This window comes from Cydia pomonella, chromosome 25, assembly GCF_033807575.1.
Source record: "Cydia pomonella isolate Wapato2018A chromosome 25, ilCydPomo1, whole genome shotgun sequence".
Classification (NCBI taxonomy): domain Eukaryota; kingdom Metazoa; phylum Arthropoda; class Insecta; order Lepidoptera; family Tortricidae; genus Cydia; species Cydia pomonella.
This window is the reverse complement of record NC_084727.1, coordinates 6,139,938-6,158,060: the sequence shown is the minus strand read 5'-3', so window position 1 is coordinate 6,158,060 and position 18,123 is coordinate 6,139,938. Positions and strand designations below refer to the sequence as shown.

The window sequence follows — 18,123 nt, the reverse complement described above, 5'->3', positions numbered from 1 at the left end:
GCGCCATAAAATCTGACGGCTCCTGTGCTGCCTCCCACAGTTTATACACGATCCCTATAGGGACTGTGCGCGTTGGAGGGTCTGCCATCTTGTGGCTTGAATCGGAAACATAAACATGTACATTGATACTTCACGCCAAAGCAAGTGCTGCCATCTACCGTTCTGTATACCCTAATTTATCAGGGTATAGGTTCTGCCATCTTGTGGGCTATATTGGAAGCATAATCTTCACATTTACAACTCGCGCCAAATATCGAAACGACTTCAGTGTTCTTGGCGTTCAAAAGGTTAACATACAGGCCCAAGGTTAAAATTGTGAACTTTGAGAATACGTCATTAATCGAGTTGTGAATGTTATTATTCAAAATAAAGTCACATTAGAAATAAAACTCATTTAATGCATCATAAATAAATCTTAGGGGATGTTGGCGAGGTAGTCCTTGACGTGCGCCGGCTCGAGGCGGCGGAAGCCGGCCGCATCGCAGATCCCCACCTGCACACAAATAAATTATTTGTGAGTTTAAGAGTAATTCCTAGCTGAGCAACTTATCAAATCTTGAATTTTTGAAGCTATGCTTCTGTCGCGTTGCGGTGGGCGGGAGGGCGTGCGTGCGATAAGGACAACTGCAGCTCGGACTAAAATTCCCACGTAAAAAACTCAATAATCGAGGTTTCGCTCTCGACTGTTTCCTTCTCCAAAACGCAACCAATCATTATGAAATTTTGGAAACTGCAAGAGGAAGAAATAATCTATGCCGCTATGTTTTGATTTTTTGGATATTTGTTGTCATATTTGTATACTGCGCCTTTCTCTGCAGCCAATTCAATTATGCCGTTTTTACGATTTTCGAGGCGCTGTAGTTTCTTCAAAATAAAATAATCCAAAAAAGCAAAACATAGCGGCACAGATATTAATCTTATTTAAAAAAAAACACAGTCGAGAGCGTTTGTATGGAAAAATCGCAACTAGGAATTCCTCTTAATAAACACTTTACCTACTCTCGTGAAAAAATATGAGATTCTCAAACAAAAAAAGAATCTAAAGATTAATTGATTGTATAATGTGTAAGATGTGCAGTCGCGATCAGATATATCGGAGCGGACGAGGTGTTCAAAAATATCTGAATATGCACCGTAACGCTTTGACAATAGAGGCGTGTTCAGATATTTGTGAGCACCTCGGCCGCTCCGATATATCTGATTGTGACTGTGCAAGGTCTAGAAAAATTAAAAAAGTATGTCCAGCTAGATTGCGATACTTAAGGCGCAGGGTAGGGCAAGGCATTCTCCATACAAACCTTGTGCAAGTTTTATTCGTTAGTTTTGGCAGTATAGCATTTAATTTCATTTTTTGCTTGTATAGCTAGATGGATAGATAGAATACTCTTTATTGACACATCTCAGTAAAAAGAGACAAGAAAAATAAACAATTGATTAAATGTAGAGGCAGACTACAGGCGGTCTTGTATATATTGGATATACAAAGAACTTGATGTAAAAAAAAATCTTTATTAAAAAAAAAATACAATAATAACCTAACCTAACCGAAAAATAAGCATATTTACCAAAAATAATAACTGTAGCGCAAACACAAATGAAGTAAAACGCGCACAAAGTTTGTATGGATAGCGTTTGGCCTACCCTTCGCCTTAAGAGGGAAGAATATCTTTGCGATCCTAACGAAATAACGGTACTTTTTCTATGATATTCCATTTCGGGAGAAAGTTTCCACCAACTAAATCTTAACAAATCACTTTGATTTTGATGTCGATCGCTTCAGTATAATATATTCTAGGTTTATAGGTTACGTTTTTTTTTTAATTTTTTGTTTTGCTTATAAACCTAGTTTTTCATTGTGTCAATAACACTGAAAAATCATGCAGAATGGAAAATGTTTGGAAGTGGAGAAACATCTCTTTTTTTATGGACGAGTATGTGGTAGACTTTTTTTTGAATGACATCGGTTCACATGATAAAGAATTATCCCTGAAAAACCAACATACATACAGATCGCACTAATTAGTTAGCCAATTTGCCCATAGATGGCGCTGTACACAATTATACTAATAATATACTTTTGGTCAAAAGTCTTTCATGAGAAAATTTAAAGTTTGTACGGAACACTCGGTGCGCGAGGTAAACGAACTCGCACTTGACCGGTTTTTTAATGGAGGATAGGCAGGCGTTTGACCACGATCACACCTGATGGTAAGTGATGATGCGGTCTACGGTGGAGCACGCTTACCTATGAGATACCTATTTACTCTAGCCTTGAAGAGATTCAGATTGAAGACTTCCCTCTTAAACAGCGCAATATTCTTGTGGAAATGTATTATCAAACAGTAATTAGACTAGACCGTATGATGTAAGGGCTCGTACATATCTACTTTAAGAATTTCCATTAAGCCCCATTTACACGGCGCAAGAATCTCCATGCAATATTTGATACATTGCCAACTGCAGTACAGTCAAGGTATTAAATATGGAATGAATGAATGAATTTGAGTCAAACAAGCGTATATACATGGGTTTTACATCATTGGTTTTGACCGATCCTTGTTCTGCCATGACTGGCGTACAAATATTGTTTTTATACTAACTAGATTGACTATGTACAAGATATATACCTAACCTTTTTTACTACGATAAACATTAGAATGTCATGTAATTAATGCAAGTAATAACAACAAGTAATAATGAGTAACAAATTAGATTTTAAATAGTGCCAAAAATATGTATACACGACCTTATTGCCTATATATTAAGGTAGTGTGTACATATTTTTGTCACTTTGTCCGTATCGATATTTAATACCTTGAGTGTACAATGAATTCAGTTGATCAAACGAAAGAAGTAAGTGCAAGTTTGATCTCTAAATGGGGATTTACCGGTTCCCTTTGACTCGCCACTTTTGTACTCATTAGCTCGTTACAATATTTCTTATACTTCAGTGCATTTTCGAGAAAAATATATTACTAAGATGTATTAGTCAAGTTATTTACTTTGGTACAGTTACCAACCTCAATATTGTCGGCAGTCATCTGCCCCTCGAAGCCCTCCTTCAGCGTGAGGATGGCGGTGTGGACGGCATCATCCAGCTCCAAATCCTCAGTATACCTGTACCATGAACAAAGTGGTTTTGGTCAACTGAATACTATAAAAGAACCGTCTAGTTTTCAGGTTTAGTCTTAGCTAACAAAGTCTTAAAAGTCCGCAGTAAGCTCAGTTTTCCATACAAACATAGTAGTTTTTTTTTTTTATTATATAAATATCTTTGAACTCCATGCCTATTGTGTGCGGTTCGTCATCATGAACCTTGTCGCGCGTCAGTTGACGTCATTGGCGGTAAAAAGCTTAAATAAAGTACCTATCTTCTAAAGTATCATCAATAAATACTTCAACCTTACCTCTTCTCCAAGAACGTTTTCCCGTTGTTAAAGTTCTTGCCCATGGCAGTAGCCTTCCAGGCGAAGTAGGCGCCCGAGGGGTCGCACTGGAACAGGTAGGGCCGCCCGCCCTCCCACCCGCAGATCAGCAGCGACACGCCGAACGGCCGCACGCCGCTGCAAGTATACAGGATATTAATATACATGCACTTGGCGAGGTAAGGTAAACAAAGGTATATATGTGTCTGGGAAATATATGAGCCACCTGAGATTTGCAGACGATATCATATTACTCTCCGAAAACTCATCCCAACTAGGATCGATGATAAATGAACTAATGACAGCTAGTGCAAATGTAGGGTTAGAGATGAATCTCGAAAAAACAAAACTGATGACTAATCAAAAACCGGTACCCATTTTAGCAAGCAACACCACACTCGAATACGTCCAAAAATATGTATATCTTGGGAAACAAATATCATTTAACCCCGAAAGAAATAGAAAGAAGAATAGCCAATACATGGAAACAATTCTGGGCTCACAAAGAAATACTCAAATCGCAACTTCCTGTACACCTGAAGAAAACAGTGATGGATTCATCCCTACTGCCTTGCAGGGGCGGCGGCTCCATACAACCCGATTCCCACCGGCTTGCCTAAAATTTATAGCTACATAAACCAAACTTATAAATCATCATTAAAATTAAAAATATTATATCCATAATGAAAACACTACGTAATATATTACCTTGGAATTGTTAACACGATTTACTAAAGCTTCACTATTGATTACATTTCAACTAATCATAGCGAGCGCGCGAAGAGAAGCTCAGCTTGACTATTCATTCATGCGCCACTACACAGATACGAAAACTCACGCACACGCTCATAAAATTTGCTATAGAGAGTGCGCACGAATGAGCTTCAAAGCAACTCGGTCTTGTATCGAGTTATTCATTTGAATAAAAACCTTAAACGTAAGACTATAAGGTTTATATTGGAAAAATACACGCACATATTCATAAAGTCCGCGAGTACTGAGGGGCCTACCGCGAACAACGAAGTTCGCAAATTGCGGGCAACTTTCTCTTTTACTCCATTGGCGTAATTAGGGTGACAGAGAAAGATGCTCGCTATTTGCGAACTTCGTGGTACGCGGTAGGCCCTCTGTACACGGCCGCGATAACTTCAGTTATATTACCATGCTGCTTCATTTGAATTTAAACCTTAAATACAAACAGGTAAGATTTATATTGGAGTGTAATGATTCACAATTTTGAATCGGGTGCGTATGCCGCGCGTATGCTTAATATTGCCATACAAAAACATTTAATTGAATAAATGGGTAAAATTTTATTGTATTTTACTATCATTAATACCAATTTTTGTAAAAACCTTTTAAAAAAAGATAAATTTTGATACAAAATCCCAGTATCTTATGTAGTCTCATCTCAAATTTAATTATTTGATTACGAACGTTTCTTCAAAGAAAGTACTGTTTGTAGGTTTGTAGTAATAGGTTTTAGAATTCGTGGGTGAAAATGGAATAATGTTATGATAACACTCCCGTCGCGGTTGTTACCAAGGCTTGTTGTTATTATTAGAGTTTTAAATGTATTTATGTGATTTTATTTAGTTTTGTGCACAAATTTATATAATTATAAAGTTACTAAGCCCGTGAAATTTTGTATTTTTTGTGTATAATAGTATGGCAAAGGGGGTTATTCACTACCTGCAAAGGTCGCGCCCAAGGATACACCTAGCGCACGCTTCACTTTTATCATGAAAAAAGTACATAATGATAAATTAGGTTTTTTTTTGTTCCGTGTTGCCTAGCCAGAATTTCCACGCGCCGCTACTGCTGCCTTGCCTCACATATGGCTGTCAAACCTGGACATTAAATCAGGCAACCAAAAATAAAATACAGACCACCCAAAGAGCAATGGAAAGAAGCTGTTTAGGCATAAAACTAAAAGACAGAATAAGATGCTCCGATATTAGAAAAAGGACACAAGTAACTGATGCCTTACACTTTGCGCAGAGCATGAAATGGAGATAGGCTGGTCATGTGGCAAGGCTCAATGACGGGAGGTGGACAGGTAAGGTGACCAAATGGAGGGGCCCCCTGGGCTCTAGAAAGAGAGGACATCCACTAGCCAGATGGCAAGACGAAATTGTTGCTACTGTGGGCAAGGAATGGCAAAGCGTAGCAAAAGACAGAAACAAATGGAAACAGCTGGTGGAGGCTTTTACCCAGAAGGGGTCTACAGCAGAAAAATAAAAATTAATATTTATAAATATATATATCAAACGATAAAATTCTCTGTGGAATATTGAAGCTCTAATAATAATAATAATAATAACTTGGTGAGGTACAGATGCCTGTGGTGAAATCTGAGGGCCTACCGTGAACCACATTCGACATATTGCCTCTCTGTGACATTTGTAAATTCGTACATAACGTGGAACGTGGTTCGTGGTAGGCCCTCTGGTACTCAACAGAAGGACATGATGTCACGATCCTCAGCATTAAGAACAGCGAAAGGAGAAATGTATATGTACAATACAGAAAAAGGTGTTGCAGGTGTGAAATAGACACTGTAGCAAAACATGTCAAATAGTTTTCCTACTACCTTACTAGTTACCCCGTGAACAAAATGTATGTAACTTCGTCGAAATATCGGGAGCTAAAAAACAAATTAAAAGGTAATCACAGTTTATATCCTGGTCAATTTTAGTCTGATGAATCATTCAAAACTGTTACTTTGCTGGTATTCACACATCTGATCGTAATATTTTAATATTTTATGCTATATATAGATCATGTCATTTACGAGCGTACCTTGACTCTCGTGATCTGCCCATCATCATAGATGACAAAAACTATATTAAGCTACTCAAAATTCAATACCAAATAGCTACATAAATCTTACCCAGACTGTGTGTACTCCTGCATGACGGTAGCGACTCTCTGTACCAGCTGGGCTGTCGGGATGGGCTCATGGTACATGAGGTAGTACTGCTGGGCCATCTTGCGGGCCTGTGTCACCAACAGCCGGTAGTCTGGGCCCATGCCCGAATACACCATGCCTGAAAAATAAGTTGTAATGTTCAAACTTCTTGGCTGATTTCGAAGGAGGTATTTAAAAGTATGTTTTCTAAGGGGCAGCAACAAGATGTGTTTATTTACTGCAAATATATTTTCATTGTTTGTTTGCAAGTCTACAAAATAAGGTTAGGCCAATATTCATTGTTCTGTGGTAACAATACTGGATATTACACAAAACTCTGTTTAGGGGCACCTCGAGTACATACTGAGGGCCACCACAGCGATGAAGAGGCAGATAAAGAAATTTGTGTAAACAAACTGCCTTGATGCATCAATGTCACAGTGAAAGCTTCTAAAAAACTGTTTAAAGGCTTGCTATGTATAAGTTGCGCTATGGTTTACAATATGCGATAGTCCTACTCCTGGTGGCAGAACATTGCAGTTTGCAACAATTTAAACAAAAATGTTGCAACATGCCCCTTTTTACTAATAGTCTAATAGTATTTATCAGACCAAGTGATCCATTAATTTTAAGCATTTTGTATTAACCCATTCAGTGCTAATCATGACACACTGTCATTTTCCCTCTAAGAAGCATTTCCGCTACATACCGAGAAATCCATATTATCGGCTTCGACCGTAGCTCAGCAGTGAATGTGCTAATTAATTAAGGTAATTTCAGTCACTTACCAATATGGCCAGTGATCATTTCCACCTTGTTCACACTGTGTTCATCATAAAGGATGCTCTTGTGTTTGTTCTCTGTCGCAATCACGACGCCATTGGACGCTGAAATGTATGCAAAGAAATTATATCCCCACAAACTTTGATGATGAAATGACATGACAAAATTTGAGCAACACAATTGAGTGATTTGTTAAGGATATGCTTATTTCAACGATCTTTATGTAAAGGCATACGTTAGTGAGATAAAATAAGGCTTGTGTATTTACCTTTACTATTTCTAAATGTGGTATATGACGAACAAAATAGGTATCATATCATAGACGCTAACATAACCTCATTCGCAAGAAAAACCTCACCTTTAATACCGACGGACGTGCCGCCGGCGGCTACAGCGGCTAGAGCATATTCAATTTGTACTAATTTTCCTGAAGGGCTGAAAGTAAAGTAGGAAATTTGTACACTTTTTGTAGGAAAGTTATGCGATGAGTTGCAGAACTTATAACTTTGCAAATTACATGTAAATACACTTATTTATACACGAATACGATGACACACAAATTGTCAAATAAAATCACAGGAGTGTTCGTAAGGAAATTTGCGTAAATAAATAGAAAATTACCTAAAAGTTGTTAGAGAAAAGCTGTAACGTTCTGACGCCATGATTACAAGCAGATTGTCAAATTTATTTACTGCTGAATGTTGGCAGGATTGAAATATGACAGACTGACAGTCATGATTTCCACAGATTCGGTAAGTTCGTTCCGATTATTCGTTCGTTTTCCTCAATCGATTTATTTAATATTTTGCCGATTGCTAGAATCCAAATATGCGCTTTACTTTGTGATTGGTCAGAACATTAACCAATAGGAAGCGTGCATATTCGCTCGATATTTGATTGTCAAATTTAGGGAAACATTAGTCTATTTATAAATTTAATGTTTCGGGTGTATTTTCAATAAAACAAGTCGCTATGTTGAGCAATCTGCGCGGCGTCTCGCCTTTATCCGACGCTATGTCCGATAGCACTTTAGAGAGGAATCGTGCTGAAAAGGCGCTTATTACTAAAACGCCCGCCCAAAGTCAGGTTTTTGGGAACAAAACCAATGTTAGTGGGATAAAGAGTTACTCCGATAAAAACGGCAATGATGTTACTAAGTCGGTGCATAAAGGGCGGAAGACTATTGCGTTTTGGACGCTGGTGTGTTTGCTGTTCATCCTCGCCATCGGGAACCTGATTCTCACATTCACCATTCTAGCCGTTTTGAGACTTGGACAAGGTAAGTTATCCTTTTCTTGGTTATTTTCCTTTACGATTTGATATTACATCGTGACCTTCAGGTATTAGGGCGGCGTTGTCGAACTTAGATTCCTTTCCTAATTAATCGGGCCCGGAAACTATAGCAACCTAAAGGTACCTATTTATTATTGTAACTTAGGGGCAGTGACCTACATTGAAGCTATAATGACGTTGATCAATACCATCATCCCAATAATAACAAATATAGCTATTCACCCTGCTACAGTTCGTTGCTGCACTTAGTTATAGGTAGATATAGATAGCTGACTTTGTTAGCTCTATACTATATATTTAAGCCCTCAACACGGAGCCACCTTACGCATAGTGAGACCACTGTTGGAGCAAATGTCATAATTTTAATACAAAAAGAACTGAAACCCACGTGCATATACACACCTTAGCCATGCGCCGCAGTGGGATTCTAATTTTGGGCATGTATTGTGGTGCTCGACGGAACAGCCGGCCTATAGAGTGTGGAATTAAAAGGAGTTAAATCTCTTATGGTAGAACTGTTGCAAGTGTCCAGCTATCAGCTATAAATAATAGTTCCAAATCTCTCCAGAGTAGCGCTAGAGTAGCTAAGAATCTAGGCGTTATTGACGGAGTGAAGTGCGCTGTCTATGATTAGATTTTTTTCTTAAGTATTCTAGGTATTGTAGCGCCACCAATTTTTTTTTTTTTGTCGGACACTTCTTGGTATATGGTAGATTCTGTTCCTTGCCTCTACCTTCCGTAATTTGCATGTTGGCTACGCGGCTAGGAACGGTTTTTAATACCTACCATATTTATGATACTTCGACGTCTCTCAGCCTGTGTTCTCGTCGCGTATTGGACACGTGCGGTATACGTGGCGGAAATAAATAAAGGCGCGATGACAAGGAATAGCGTGAAAAAAATGTACTTTCATCACACTTGCTCGTAAAAGGTGTTATACGTAGGCGATGCAGTCCGTAAATCCTAAATTTCGACCTAGGGCTGTATTGTACGTACGAAATTAGGCAGAAGTTTTATTTATTTCCCTTTTTTCCTCACAAGTGTGATGAAAAACGTTGTTCGGCTTCGGGCTTCAATGCTTCAATTCACACTCGTATATTCTTGTTTACCGCCCTTAATACAAAATGTACTATTGTTTATATTTAACATAATAGTACATTGCGTATAAGTGTCCTTATTCGTAAAAACATGTCCCTAATCTTGATCATTACAGGCATGGAGAGTATGGAGCTCCTCCCAGAGCATAACGCTGTAAAGTTGCTAGGAGACACGGGATTGGACCATGTTTATAAGCGTGATGGGCTACTCGAGGGCTTCAGGGACAAGCCAGTCGAAATCTCCAGCGAGAACGGCACAGTGCGAATCAATTTGCAGACCAGGTCAGTTGTAAATAATAGCATATTTCGCATACATAAGGTTTCACCGAAGTTTTGGACAGGATAGGGACATGTGGTTCAAACCGGCCAACCCTCCATAAAAGGGCCAACACTTTTCGCGAAAAAAAAATGTCCTACTTTTTCGTAATTAGAAAACGATACCGAATGCGCATTAACGGATCCCCGCAATTTTTGTTACACCTTGTAGAGGAGGAACGCGTATTTTGAAATTCGAGGCGGTTTTTGTCGTCAGATTATCCCGCACGGAAACGAAGTTAGCGGTGAACACTTCCGGCGTGTTCGTCCGCGGAGTCGGCGCGATGCGACTTTTGGACCCCGTGTCTGGGGACACCGTCTTCAGCACCGCCACTGAGGAGATGAACGTGCCTGATGGCGTTAACAACCTTAGTGCAAAGGTAATTCTACTGAAACACAAAACTTGTAAGTAAAAAAAGGCGCGAAAATAAATTTCCATGGGAAGCCAACTCTTCGCGCCTACATTAAGAAAAACTGTTGGTGATCCCAGAAAAAAAACAAAAGGATATGCCTATATACTTCATCTTGCATAACATATTCACCCCTGAGCATCGGTCGTAGCGCTACGTCGTAACTGAAAACAGGTTTCCCCATATGTAGCGAAAATGCTTCGTATAAGCAAAACGACAACGGATAACAGAGTATCCTCGTGAACTCTTGCACTACATATTTCTACGACCTAGAGCCGTCTTATTTTGTCTAAACTGCGATTTGGGAGCGTCACGTGCCTATGCCTTCAGGTCTTTGATTCAATACCTACCTAATAGTTAATAATTTTTCTGTTCCAGCAAATCTCAACCAAACGCATAGCCTCCCCCACCGATCAAGACTTGAAACTGAAATCGGACGCCTCCGCCCATCTCCGCGGCTCCGAAGGCACCCGAATGGAATCCAAGGAACTCTATTGGTCCGCCGACCAAGATATCTACCTTAAATCTGTCAACGGCTCCGTAATAATCAGCGGTAAGGAAGGAGTATATGTACCGGTAAGAAATTTACCCATAGCCTTACCGTTAAATCGTACGGAATCCAGCACGGGGCAGTTTAAAGTGTGCGTGTGTATGCCGCAAGGGAAATTATTCCGTATTGCTGTGCCCAGTGGGCAGAAAGTCATGTGTTCGCATATAAATATGACGGGGGATTTGAATCCTTGTATTTAGATGTGTGTAACATAGGTTATGGCGCTTGAAGATAGAATAATTTGGACGTAATTTTAAAATGCCAGAATTTACTAAATGTATCTACAATGTTATTGAAACTTTCCGAGATCATTTCAGTCATACGCCAGTACAATACTTAACACGTTCATCGCCAGCGACCCGCTAGGCGGGTTCTCTTTTCGTAGGCGTTTTTCGTTACATATGGATTTTCCCATGTCATCGCTCATAGCGCGTAGCTCGCGCTGGTACTGAATGTGTTCAATGAAAAGTATGAAGAAAAGTTGGCGAGATATGAGTACTAATATTTATATCAAATTATCTGATGTATTCTCAAAGTAGCAATTACAATTTAGTAAAAAAGTCAGACCAAGCTAAGTTGGCAGCGATTTTGATAGCCCAGCCTGTGCAAGTGTTAAGTAAATGTCATAATTTCATAGAAGTTTGACGTTTAAAATAACACTTGCACTGCCTGGGCTGTCAAAACCACTCGGTCTGACTTCCTAGTAAACTGGCATTTTAATAATGGATCTAACACACTTCAATACCTAATGTTGTCAATAAACAAGAAATAAGAGCAATACTTAAAAGCATATTACACTACGCGATCTGTCGGGACCCGATTTAGTAGCTCCTAAAATCTTGTTACATTTCCCTCAAAGACGGGTGTATCGGACTGCGACCTTAATCCGGTCCGAGGCCTGTTCGATCCAGTTGAAAACGGTCCGCCGTAAGTTTGTTAAGGATGCAGCTATATGTTAGAGCGAGAAAGAGATATGCTGGCCAAACCAAGGTCACGGCCCGGTAGGTGCGCCCGTCTGTGTCAGCTTTAAGTTAGCATACGGGTAAAATGGGTAGTGTAATACGTTTTTTTTTTTTCGATATGTATACGTTTATCCGTTGAGTGATCTAGTCATATTATACTATATAACTATATGCATATAGTAGAAGTTAGTAAAATTTAGCAATTCAAAAACCCGTTAGGGATTGAAGGAATTTGTCAATTGTAATGTTTATACTAAAGTATTTTAGACAAAAAGTTAAAATCGTTGCAGGCTTCAACCTTAAATTGAAGATTGTACTTTGTTGTCTTAAAATGTTTTAACCTACTCATGTGGAAAAAATTCTGTGTTACGAAATAAATTTTTATAAGTATTAGATGTAAATAGAGGAATAGTAAAACACTTTTGATGTTCATTCATATGTATACTTCAAAAACTTTTTCTTTTGAGTCATCTTTGATTGTTTTTTACACAAAGTTAATTTTAATGAAAAAGCATTTTTATCATAGAAAGCAATGAATAACTGCCTCTATAATATAATAAGTAATTTAAGTATAACATATCGTCGTGTATAATTGTTTATTAGATATTGGAAATAAAACCACATGTTAAAATAAAAATTCAAAATTTATTTCTCCATCCCTTACCTCCTAAACGGCTACACTATGAACGCGTATATACACCATATCGATAAATTACCAAAACAATACTTTACTCTATGCAATTTCTCGCAGATAACCAAAATATAACCTTCAAAATGAAAAAAATTAAACAAGGATGTAACTCACAAAGCCTAACGCAGATAGCGCTGCAATAATTAAGGCCAGACCATACCGGCTGCATGTGCGTAAACATGCACGCGCGCGTGCACTAAAATGTTTGAGCCGTGCAAGCACACGTCACGCATGCGGTGTGCCGTCTCTCATATGGATCTGTCGCCACTTCCATGTATTCGAGTTCCAGGTTAGTTTGGAGTTTAAAAAAAACTAAAAATACTTTAATATTTTGTATCATTAATTACTGCTGCTGTATATTTTTTGCGAATTTAACGAATAACAAGAATAGATACAACTACTTACTACAGGTTTGAAAAACTCTCTCTGTAGTGAGCAATTTAAAGTTTTGAACCCCATATTAGTCAGTCCCATTACCATATAATATATTGTCTGGCCAACCAATCGTGCTAAAAGCTGAAGATATCTGTCTCTGTTTTACGCTTAGCTAAATCAAAGAGATGTATGTATATTTTCAGCTAGTTTCTACTTTCTAGTGGCACTACAGTATATAGTCCTGTTTTTAGACTGGGGAAATGCGATTAATTGCATATAGTAAATAACTTTGCGTTTCGAAGAAAATCCGATCTAACAATTTCAATTACAACAATGAAAACAATGATGCAACATATTATGCAATAAAATATTCCTTCCACACTATGAAAAATTTGAATACTACATTATTTTTTGATGACTTATTTTATATAGATAGTTTTTCCTGTAGCCGTACCATGACTTGACACTTGAAGTTTACGCTGTCGACTGCATAAATTCGATCGCAGTCCATCTCGCTCGTACCGATTGACGTATTGGTGCGATAGAGGAAATGCGATCGAGTTCACGCAGAAAATGTCAAATGCTAACTCGAAGTACGGTTACAAGATTTTTCTTCTCAACAAAGTTCGAGACAAGTTCGTTTTACAAATGCATTGTAAATGTTCACGTTTTCGAATGTTACCGCGATCGGCTTAGAGCTAACTCGATATAATTAAACGCAGAGCACAGCGGCTGCGTGTGCGTAAACGTGCACTAAAATGGTGGAGCCGTGCACGCTAGCGGTGTGCCATCTTTCACAAGATCCTATACATTACAACGAAGGGGAACGAGTACGTTTACGCACATGCATTCAGTGTGCACAGGACTGACCACGCGTGATATAACCACCATCAAATAATTATTGATTATTAAAGTGTGTCTAAGACAAATTTTGGAGGTTAGCTCAAAGCCATTTTAAGAGCACTAATTATGTATTCTATTCCATACGAATATTAAGATAACGTCAACGCTTCTTTTCGCCATCGCTCTACGCAAAATTTCCATCAGTTTACCACGTAGGTTGGTAGGTTACAGTTGAGGACTCCTGCCTCTCACAGCTAAGCTGTGGAATGAACTGTCGCCTGCGGTATTTACGGACCCATATTAAAGATTGGCAACGCAATTGCAAGCCGTCTGGTGTTACATGTGGCGTGTCCCGGATCCCTTCGTTTGACATAATTATTGAAAGTCAATGTAATGATAGTCAGATTATCATTAGTCATAACTCTGAAACCGTTAACTTCTCAGGATTTTCGTAAGGTTATCCTATAGATAGGTTAGGTTAAGTTTGGTTTATGGCAATTCAGAAAAGTTATGCGTTTCTGAGAAAAAACAAATTATGGCTAACGAAAATGCGGACAAACAATACATTATGACTAAAAACTTTATGGGAATCAATAGAGACCCGTCGTGTCCATGGGCAACGTTATTTTGCCATTTAATTTCAACATTGTATATCTACGAATTTTCATTGGTTTTATCATGTCTGACATGGTTTTTACGTGTACATTATTTTAAATTTCATATGGAATCGTAGTATTAGTACTAAATGTCCTAGCATCACACTTTTCACAATTTCAGTTCTCAATTTTCATTAAAAAATATGTGTGAGCAATGCCGGATTTAGATGTCTGGAGGCCTCGGGCAATAAAGGAGTGGAGGCCCCATGGCCCCAATTTTTTTCCAAATAAAATGGTAAATTTTCCGAATTTTCTATAGTGGGGGCCCCTCTTTTGTGGAGGCCCCGGGGCAGTGGCCCCGGTTGCCCTCCCTTAAATCCGGCCCTGTGTGTGAGTAGATTTTGTGTTACTATTAGAATTAGATTAAGCTTTTATTTTATAATGGATAAATCAATGAGTTAAAAACAAAGAGGTAAAACGTGATATTTCGTTTTGAAAAATAAAATTGATACATTTAATAGGTTTAAAGACGTTTTGGTCTATTAAAAAAAGGCTAAGCAAATAAACTTGAAAAAGTATGTTTTATACAGTTGTTTGTCAGTGACAATTACATGTAAGATACGATCTCTCTCTCTCTCGGTATCTTTTGTATTGTTTACGCCTCAATGACCGTCTCAAGTGAAATCCCGCCATGGTAAATGAAATGGGGTATAAAATCATCTTCAAACTCTCTCTGATCAAATCGGGAAAGTCCTGAAGAAAGGCCAGGTCAAGAGCACCCTAAACCGGCGAGCGTGTATGAGGAATGTTTGGAAGTGAAGCGAAAGAGGTATGTCAGGATCGTAGCAAGTGGAAATCCGTGGTCTCTGCCTTCCCCTCCGGGAAATGGGCGTGTCTGAGCGATGTATGATCACGTCTGAAAATATCGATACCGACAATGCGCCAAAAATATGTATACACTACCTTAATATCTGGGCAATAAGGTCGCGTATACATATTTTAGACACTTTTCAGTACCGATATTTTCAAACGTGACTTTAGGGTCTCTATTGTTTTCCATAAAGTTTTAAGTCCTAATGTATATTTTGTCCGCATTTTCGTTAGTAATAATTTGTTTTTCTCAGAAACGCGTAACTTTTCAGGATTGCCATAAAACAAACCTAACCTATCCTATCTATAGGATAACCTAACGAAAATCATGAAAAATTAACGGTTTCAGAATTATGACTATGATAATCTGATAATCATTACATTATGTCAAACAAAGGGATCCGGCTGTATGTATGATGTACGTGTCTGAGCGAAGACGGACTTCCCAGCAATACATTTTATATGTCGGTCTTACCCATATTGACCTTAGACTTATTTTGTTAGTAAAATAACCTATTTGCGTTTCTTTTAATGCAGAAATTGTAATTACTTGCTACTTGTAATTTATCCCGATTAAAGTGTGTGTCTGATTTCCTCGATTCAATATATACAACTAATAACAATATACACAACCTTTTATAGTGGAAAATCCAGTTTCGGAACTCCAGGGCCCGTTTCTCAAAGGGTATTAGTCTAATATTATTAGTGCGTTACCATGGTAACCCATACGACTTGACAGTTCGTGGACTATTAATTATGGAGGGTAGAAGTAAGGAGTACAATCTATGTGTATGAAAAGTGTCAAAAATCAAAAAACCTTAAATAGGTGGCGCCACGATATATCGCGAACAAATTTTTGACTTAGATAAAAAAATCAACTCGCTGACAGCGCACTTCACTCCGTCAATAACGTCAAGTTCATGTTATGTCCTTGTGCTACCCTAGCGCCACCGGAGAAATTTAGAACTATTATTTACAGCTGCCAGCTGGACACTAATAACAGTTCTTCCATAAGAGATTGTTCTCCTTACCTCTACCCTCCATACCTTCGAGCAACACGGAAGGGAGACAGCATTCGTACTATTTCCCCTCTGCCGAAGCATAGGTACAACTGTACCTATGGCGGTGCATGTTGTGACTCGTCCGTACACAAAAAGAGATCGAGGTGTGCAAGATTTGTCTTTTACGTGTGTCATTTTCTATGTATTTGTGTCGTCATTACAGATAGATTTGTTCGGTAAGATATCGCTTGGGCTCCTCCCTTCCGACGTGTCGGAAGACGGTGTTGCTCGAAGCTCCATACCCCCCATAGGCCCCCTACAAAATGAGTAAAGCACTAGTAAATGAAAAGTCGTTCCCTTTTTAACAGTTTCACTATATTATGTCCGAAGTATATTTAGTTGAATTGAGAACTAAATAAGCTAGTACAGAGGTATAACGCCATCTGGTTAACGAACAGTTTTCTGGGTAAGTTTTTTATTAGGCGATTCACACCAGCGCGTTGCCGCGGTGAGCAGAAGGCCTACCGCGAACACCAAAGTTAACAATTTGCGGGCATCTTTTTCTTTTACTCCAATTAAGAGGGAAGATTGCTTTGCGATTCCAACGAAATAGCGGTACTTTTTCTATGAAATTTCCATTTCGAGAGAAAACGGTTTACACTAACAAAATCTTAACAAATCACTTTGATTTTGATGTCGATCGCTATATATTCTATGTTTCACTTTTTTTTTTGTATTACAAATTAAAAAAAAAACTGAAAAACTATAACCTTGATGTTCGTAATGACCCTCCCTCACTTGTACAAAGTTAGGTTAGAGTGACCCTTTTTATCTAACCCGCACTACGCTAGCGTGGGCACTACATAGTTCTAAATCGTTAGTCCAGTCGTGTCTAAAAATATACATACGTACAAAGCGCCAAAAATATGTACACACGACCTTATTGCCCATATATTAAGGTAGCGTATACATATTTTTGCCGCATTGTCCGTATCGATATTTTCAGACGCGACTGTGCAACAGTTGAACCAGAACGCATGCAGACAATAATTCGTGAAGTATTTTTGGCAAAAAGGCATCACAGTTGTCAATAATGATGATTATTTATTGCATATTGACAACCTAAAAAACTGGTACCTTTTGTTTGAAAACGACACATTAGTTTCTAGTCTACAACTAAACAATATTCAAAAATATTTTCATTTAGGTACAGTCAATGTATTAAATATTTACACGGACAGTGCCAAAAATATATATACACGACCTTATTGCCCATACATTAAAGTAGTGTGTACATATTTATGGCACTTTATCCGTGTCGATATTTAATACCTTGACTGTACCATCAGCCATAAAAGTGCATAGTGAGTTTATCAATGAATTAATTCATGATTTCTCGATGCTATTTCACAGCTCACTGTACTGGGACGCACTAGGTACTTGGTACCAGGTAAAAATACTTGGTATTTATACTGCGCCCGTGTTGCCCTCGCTGCCGACTATTTGATACGTTATTAGGTATTCCGGGTAAGCCTGTAACAAAAAACACATTTTAGTATACTTGTATGGATATTTGTCAGTTATCGTTGGTAAGGCAGCTGGCGCTATATTTAACCTTAATCAATCAGTTTGTTAATTACACTATTGTGTGAGAGGTCTAAGTTCACACATTTGATTATGGAAGGTTGTGTCCAGCTGTCAGCTATAAATAATAGATCTAAATCTCTCTAGAGTAAAGTGCGCTGTCTATGATTTGATTTTTTTTTCAAGTATTCTAGGTATTGTAGCGTATATCTTTTTGGTATATGGAGATTCTATTCCTTACCTCTACCTTCCATACATTTGAGAGTTGCCTAGTTAAGTTTGTAGTGATGCGACTACGACGCATCTATCGATTATAATCGAATTAAATGAAAACAATTTTACAGCCAATTTTTGCATGTTTGTATTATTAATTAACCTTTTTTCACATCGTATTTCATTGTGTTGTCATTTTTTCTT

At 38.3% G+C, this 18,123-nt stretch overlaps 3 protein-coding genes across 5 annotated transcripts in view; 1 reads left to right on the top strand and 2 right to left on the bottom strand.

The window, feature by feature from the left end:
- Window positions 1-377: 377 nt before the first annotated feature.
- LOC133531539 (proteasome subunit alpha type-2) lies at window positions 378-7,835 on the bottom strand. The gene is made up of 7 exons (XM_061869807.1): window positions 7,741-7,835; window positions 7,478-7,554; window positions 7,125-7,223; window positions 6,319-6,475; window positions 3,408-3,563; window positions 3,021-3,117; window positions 378-493 (listed from the first exon to the last, which is right to left on the bottom strand). Exons 1-7 carry the CDS (start codon window positions 7,779-7,781, stop codon window positions 416-418), a joined length of 705 nt encoding a protein of 234 aa, XP_061725791.1. The 5' UTR covers window positions 7,782-7,835; the 3' UTR covers window positions 378-415.
- Window positions 7,836-7,969: 134 nt separating this feature from the next.
- On the top strand, window positions 7,970-12,236 carry LOC133531676 (uncharacterized). Its single transcript, XM_061870038.1, has 4 exons — window positions 7,970-8,398; window positions 9,626-9,791; window positions 10,042-10,204; window positions 10,613-12,236. Exons 1-4 carry the CDS (start codon window positions 8,092-8,094, stop codon window positions 10,982-10,984), a joined length of 1,008 nt encoding a protein of 335 aa, XP_061726022.1. The 5' UTR covers window positions 7,970-8,091; the 3' UTR covers window positions 10,985-12,236.
- Window positions 12,237-12,371: 135 nt separating this feature from the next.
- Window positions 12,372-18,123, bottom strand: part of LOC133531673 (poly [ADP-ribose] polymerase tankyrase) — a 34,438-nt gene continuing 28,686 nt past the window's right edge. For all 3 annotated transcript variants that reach the window (XM_061870031.1, XM_061870033.1, XM_061870032.1), the window contains exon 24: window positions 12,372-17,655. The gene's annotated coding sequence lies outside the window, so the exon portion shown is untranslated. The remainder of the gene's footprint in view (window positions 17,656-18,123) is intronic.